The sequence below is a fragment of the Podarcis bocagei genome (assembly GCF_964188305.1).
Source record: "Podarcis bocagei genome assembly, chromosome: 5".
NCBI classification, from domain to species: domain Eukaryota; kingdom Metazoa; phylum Chordata; class Lepidosauria; order Squamata; family Lacertidae; genus Podarcis; species Podarcis bocagei.
This window is the reverse complement of record NC_138129.1, coordinates 54340887-54347466: the sequence shown is the minus strand read 5'-3', so window position 1 is coordinate 54347466 and position 6580 is coordinate 54340887. Positions and strand designations below refer to the sequence as shown.

The 6580-nt window shown below is 43.6% G+C and overlaps 2 protein-coding genes across 2 annotated transcripts in view; one reads left to right on the top strand and one right to left on the bottom strand.

Moving 5' to 3' along the window:
* Positions 1-884, bottom strand: part of TMEM69 (transmembrane protein 69) — a 38688-nt gene extending 37804 nt beyond the window's left edge. The window contains exon 1 of the mRNA XM_081193246.1: positions 697-884. The gene's annotated coding sequence lies outside the window, so the exon portion shown is untranslated. The remainder of the gene's footprint in view (positions 1-696) is intronic.
* A 90-nt stretch (positions 885-974) lies between these two features.
* RPS8 (ribosomal protein S8) lies at positions 975-6209 on the top strand. Its single transcript, XM_081193264.1, has 6 exons — positions 975-1102; positions 1589-1695; positions 2816-2915; positions 4274-4449; positions 5286-5415; positions 6048-6209. Exons 1-6 carry the CDS (start codon positions 1099-1101, stop codon positions 6155-6157), a joined length of 627 nt encoding a protein of 208 aa, XP_081049390.1. The 5' UTR covers positions 975-1098; the 3' UTR covers positions 6158-6209.
* The last annotated feature ends 371 nt before the right edge of the window (positions 6210-6580 follow it).

The window sequence follows — 6580 nt, the reverse complement described above, 5'->3', positions numbered from 1 at the left end:
GGTAAGACAGGTGATATCTGTGAAGAATCTGGCTCATGTCAGTTTTGATGCACAGTGGAGGATTAGAATGGGGTATCGGGTTTTTTCCCTAACCAAATCCTGGTCTCCTATTTGGGATTTTGTAGATTTTCTGCATCAGCAAAGAGTTGAACTTCAAGGTCCCATCCAACTCTGATTCTATGCTGAAATACTGGCTTTCCTGCATTGACACCTTAAAGTCTAAAGCAGATTTATTGTGGTACATGCTTTCATAAAGTAGAGCCCATTTGTTAGATGTATAAAGCATTGTCTTCAATGTGTGTGTGAATGTATATATGGAGTGCAGTGGGTTTTTGACATATCTATGCAAAGCCCAAATTTATAGAAGATACCCTTATCATAAGAGTTGTAACTGATGTTTCCTTCGTATCTAATTTAGCACCTGTCGTGGGGGATAATGAGATCAGCACTAGCCTATTACAAATGTTCTGGTTTCCATCTTTCTCAGACAGTTACAACCCTTCACTGTATGCCATTGTCGCCAATGTCATATGTGAAGGACAGGCGTAGTTGGTACCACCTAAATTTTGTGTTAATCTGCCTTTCCGTTTCGTTGCGTGCGTATTTTTTAAAACTACCGGATACGATTATTTTACAAGAGCCGTGTACCTTTTTAACTGTCATGCAGGAGAGGGAACATTAGCAGGCTTAGCTTACCTGTCATGGCTGCAGAACTGCGGAAAACGTGCGAGAAGCTCCCTTTTCTACAGCTACTGCAAGTGGAGAAACCTTCCTACGCGATTGCGTGGGGCGAGTAACAGACCTGCGCAGAGTAGCAAAGCACTGAAGCACTAATGCGGCGTGGAGCGGTCATCCATAGCTGGGTACAAATAGCTCGCTCCCTTCCGCGCACACCTGCCATCGGACACACTTCGGTTCTTGTCTTTGCCGCGGTCGCATTCCTTCGCCGACCGCGCAGGCGCGTCCCACTTCGATGACGTTCAGACGCACAGAGGACGCGCTGAGATCACGCAGAAGCCATCGCGAGATTTGACGGGCAACAAACCGCCCCGTGGTGCTTTGCGGCCTTCTCTTTGCAGTCGGCGCCTCCGGAGAAGGATGGGTGAGTAGCTTGGGAAGCTGGAGGGTGAGGTCCTTCCATCCGTTCCCATCCGGCCAGGTGGTCGATCCAGCGGGGATGCAGCTCAAGTAATGAGGGACAGGGGCGTTTGCACGATTCAGTGCAGGGTCTATTTGGGCCGGTGGCTCCTTTTTGCCGCTTTCATGGTTGGGCCCCGCCTCGGCCGCAGGTTGTGCCTGGGCCTGCGTGCCTTTGCCATTTTGACGCGTTGGCTGCCTACCCTGGAGGAAGGGTCTGCGGGAAGCGGCCTCCCACTGGCGTTGAGCCAAGGGCCCCCTTCGCGTTCCTTTGCCCCGTGTTGCTGTGATGAAGCATCTTCCACCGAGAATGCCGTGCGGAGACATTTTTTACCTTGGAGAGCTGAGTAACTCTGGGCATAAGGAACTCTTGCAGTCGGCTGAGGTGAAAAGGCCCTGCTCTGTGCCGCGCGCTCGTCTTCACCATTTGGCTTTTGTTCTGTCCGCTCAGGTATCTCCAGGGACAACTGGCACAAGCGCCGCAAGACCGGGGGGAAGCGAAAGCCCTACCACAAGAAGAGGAAGTATGAATTGGGGCGACCCCCTGCCAATACCAAAGTATGTGCTTGTAGCTCTCTAGTGAATAATTACTTGTGCAGCTAGCTGCCTCTTTGTCTTTTTGATGCTCAGCTTATGACTGCAAAATCCCTGTTTAAATTAGAAAGCATATATATGTTTCTTGGAGTACTTGAGACCTCCGCGCACTGCTCAGGACCCCTCAGTATTCATTGCAGGGGTTCTTTGTTCTTGAGTAACCTGAAAGAGCACATTTTAAAATGCTGATCGAATGGGATTATCCTAGTTTAGAGTCATCAGAGCGATCTCGGCCCTGAATGGGAAGCCTGGACTTTGAAAGTCATCTAATCTTCCTTGCTGTTTCATACTGTATTGTTTTAATTAGTGTTTTTATAGTTGATTTGATTTTGTGTGGAGTGCCCTACCTGGGTGGATGGAGCAGCCAAGTAATTTCGTTGTCCCCGAGAGGGGGCAATGACAATAAAGATATTATTATTATTATTATTATCATTATCAAAGGTTCATGCTATAAAGGAGGTTCATGTTATAAAATATATTAATCTATTTTTGTGTGCTTGACCTGGAAGCAGCATGAATGTGCAAAAATTAGACTATTTTCAGAGTAGAACTCATAAATTACAACTTAATAAAAGTGCCCTTGAATTTCCCAGTAGTAACTGTTCTCCAGTTTATTTTTCTGACTGCGAGTAGCATGCAGCGATTCCTTTCTTGTACTTCTATGTATGAACCAGGATCCAATCTCCTTTGTGTGCATTCAAGTACAGGGGCACTCTTGGTGGGATGCTTGACTTCAAGCAACTGAGGCACACCACAAATGTGCCATGTCACAAATTGCATCTGAATTTCCCCTTAGACTATAGTGCAGTATGAAGAGTTAAACACAAGTCCAAAGTCTGGTGTGCTGGATTAGTTGAATAAATAAGTAGATCTGAACCATTATATTTGGAATGGGAGGCAACTGGAGTGATGAGAGCTACACCTTAGGTGGGTGCGAGACCGTTTTGGTCATTGTTGCACTCACCAATGCTAGGGGTTGTCATAGTTACACTGACCATGTTGCCATGTGGTTTGAGTATTTGTAAGAAGATTTTAGTGATGTGTACGCATGTGGTTTGACCTAGTCTGTTCTGTTTTGTTGTAGATTGGCCCTAGGAGAATTCACACAGTAAGGGTACGTGGAGGGAATAAAAAATACCGTGCTCTGCGTCTCGATGTTGGAAACTTCTCTTGGGGGTCTGAATGTAAGTGCAAAATGGCTCCTCTGTGTGGCATTAGCTAGGATTGTATATACTAGTGATCTGGAAGCTAAAACAAGAGAACAGTGATGATAACTTTGACCTTAAGAGAGTTTTGGTGAATTCCTAAACTCTCGGTGATGGTAGTGTCATAGTTACCCTGAGTGAGTGCATTGTTGCTTCAAGGGCAGTTATGTAAATTTAAAGGAGAAACAAAATTGTTTGTATACTACATTTGAGGTGTATTTTCCCAAGAATTTTATTGTGTGAATTGATTTTAATCACAGGTGCTGTTAAACATTGAGTAATGCTGTGAGATGTTAAAGATGGATTGAAAAACTTCAATTCTGTGGCCAAGGGACAAGAAGGGAGGAGGCCTGGTCTAAACATTTTGTGGCTACAGAGACAGTAACAGGCAAAGAAAATCCCCTGCTGCGAAAATCAAATACTGAGTGTACATTGAGTGTGATTCCTTATTGGTGCCTTAGAGTGCCTATTTGGGTTAGTCTGCCCAAAGTTTCTTACTTTATGGAAGTGTCAGATTACAATCTTGTTACTATTTTTTTCTAATTTGGTGGAGATTATTCACTTGATTGCAGATTCTGTATTTCCACCATTCCATATTTAATATTGAACTTGATCATTAAAATTTTGTGCAGATGGGCAATTGGAACACACCTTTTCATTAATTGGTTGTAGACCATTGGCTTATGACCAATATTCCAGACTATCTTCCAAAGGCAAAAGGTAATCATAAATTTGAAAACAGAAGGTACAGGCACACATTCAGTTGACGTGGAACCTGGAACACATGGGTTGTTTTGACCTGGAAGGGGGCGGGGTGGGCTTATGTGCACTCTGCCAACGTGTGAAGGCCCAGAACGCAACCCATTCACAGACACGGAGTTGTTTGTAAAGCATTTGCCTTTCACAGAAAGGGATAAGTTCTACTGAAATTGGGAAATAGTGCACATTTCTAGGACTGCTTCTATGCTATTATTTTGTCTTATAGTAGTAAGTGCAGAAAATGCACCTTCCCTATGGTGCTGCTCTGTAACAGATTATATTTTTTTAAAGTTGAGGTTTGCAGAAAGAGTGGGTTGGTTAACCTAGGGTCTGGGGAAATTCTTTCCAAATTGTACGCAAATTCCAATTTTCCTCATGATCTTTAAGTGGGTGTTTTAAAAGTAGATGTAATAGAAACTTCACAACTGTATTTTTAAAGCAGAAGCTGTACAGATCCTGCAAACTTCAACCTCCAAGGGGATTTCGGGGCCTATGGTTTTTATGTACATGAGAGGCTCTTTTGCCATGGATTTGTATTTTGCTCTTGGAATTTGTAACATGGTCTCTTGTTTTTACAGGCTGTACCCGCAAAACCAGAATCATTGACGTAGTGTACAATGCGTCTAACAATGAATTGGTGCGCACAAAGACCCTGGTCAAAAATTGCATTGTCCTCATTGACAGCACACCATACCGACAGTGGTATGAAGCCCACTATGCCTTGCCACTCGGGCGCAAAAAGGGTGCTAAGTTGGTATGTATTAAGTGGGCCTGCAGAGGAAGATGATTGTTCTGTGCTTTTTAATTGTTAAGCGTTCAGCCACTTTGCCCTAGAGTTTAGGGTTCTTCTGTCTTCTGGTGAGGATACCTTTGTCCAGTTCTGCTTCTGAATGGAGAGCGATGACAGACATTAATCTGAAGAAGACATCTGACCACCCTCCATTGTTGGTTCTTGTCCAGTTACAGCATCTCTTTGCTGATACGGGCACAGAAGTTTTGAATTAAAAATGCAGAAAGTTAAATGAATTCTTAATGTACACAGTGCTGGTACTGGCTCATTCTGTTACTTGTCACTTGGCCAGGTTCAGATCCTCAATATTGTAATCATAGAATCTTAAGAGTTGGAAGGGACCCCAAGGGTCATCTCGTCCAGCCCCCTGCAATGCAGGAATCTTAGCTAAAGCATCCATGACAGATGGCCATCCAACCTCTGTTTAAAAACCTCCAAGGACGGAGAGTCCACCAGAAAGCTTTTACAAATGTTTAGTCGGAATCTCCTTTCTTAGAACTTGAAGCCATTGGTTTGAGTCCTACCCTCCAGAGCAGGAGAAAACAAGCATGCTCCCTCCATGTGACAGCCCTTAAAATACTTGAAGATGGCTATCTCCTCTCAGTCTCCTCTTTTCCAGGCTAAACATACCCAGCTCATTCAAGCTCCTTCAACCACTTGTTAGTAAATTATATACTGCTTAATGCCAAATGAGACTTCTACGTTGGTTACAAAAACCAATTACATAAACATTAAATGGGTGAAATTATGGGAACTGACTATCAGTTGAACTCCTTCACATGCTTCTGCTCTTGTTCTAGACTCCTGAGGAAGAAGAAATCTTAAACAAGAAGCGTTCAAAGAAAATTCAGAAGAAGTATGATGAAAGAAAAAAGAATGCGAAGATCAGTAGTCTTCTGGAGGAGCAGTTCCAGCAAGGGAAGCTACTTGGTGAGACTCTGAAACAGAAAAGGGTGCTGGGTTTGCCAGTAGCCTAGGTGCTGTGGTGGGTGGATGCTGTTTTGTCTTACAGTTATTATAAAATTGCATTTTATTACCTTCTGGATTTCAGGAAACCCTGCGGTACTAATTCAGCAAATCTGACTTTGCATTGCTGATTTGCTCATTCAACTCTTGGAATAGTAGTTGGCAAAAGCTGAGAGACTCTACTAGAAAAGTGTTACAGGCTTTTCTCAACCACGATTGCCACATGTATAAAGTCATTTAAGTGGCAGGCAACATTGTGTTCCCTGGTGTTTTGAAGTTGGCCTTGTGACGAAAACTTTGTCCAGTTCTGCTGCTGAATGCAAGTGGTGACAATTCAAATTCTGAAGGTGACTTCATCAGGATGGTTTTGGTGGTTCCTTAGACTTTGCAACTTGGGGAGGGGAGATGGTATGATCCTCCCACCCACCCCAATTTGGAAAAAAGATGGGGTCATTAGCATTAAATTGCTTTGTCTCAAGAGGTTAGCGATGATGTCCTGGCATGAAAGACTGGCAAGAAGTACATTACACAGGGAAAAGCAGCCCAGTTCTTCTTACTTGATACTTCCCCATTTCTAATATGATTTCGTTTTGCAGCTTGTATTGCCTCCCGGCCTGGGCAGTGTGGTCGAGCAGATGGATACCTTCTGGAAGGCAAGGAACTAGAATTCTACCTGAGGAAGATCAAAGCCAGGAAAGGCAAATGAACAGTCACTGTATCTAATGTGCTGAATAAATACCTACAGAGTCTTGTATAAATGATTGATGTGATTATTTATGGACAGTGAGGCAAAGACTTGAGTATAGTTTACTGTGACCATGTGAACGTGTTGGTTGCTGGCGAGGAGCTCACACCTACTTTGCTTTCCCCCAGGATTTTTAAGTGCTATGGGATGAAAGCTAATGCAAGGTTTGTCTTAATATGTCTTCTGAACCTTGAGATCCTAGTTAGGGTTTCTCCTTAACCATGATCTGTAGCCAAGGTTTGTCCTGTGGTTACAGGTTGTGATTAAGGAGGAGAGACATTAACCAGGATTCTGGGTTTGGACAAAATACTAAGCCAGATATTTGCTTAGCTGCTGTTCTACATTGATATTTAAAGCCCAGGAAGCAGTTGCAACCTCCTGTTT

Bases quoted from the DNA above. Each gene is read 5' to 3' on its own strand.
- RPS8 (XM_081193264.1), top strand. The intron at 2,916-4,273 runs GTAAGTGCAAAA...TTGTTTTTACAG, and splicing joins CTTCTCTTGGGGGTCTGAAT to GCTGTACCCGCAAAACCAGA. The intron at 4,450-5,285 runs GTATGTATTAAG...CTCTTGTTCTAG, and splicing joins GCAAAAAGGGTGCTAAGTTG to ACTCCTGAGGAAGAAGAAAT.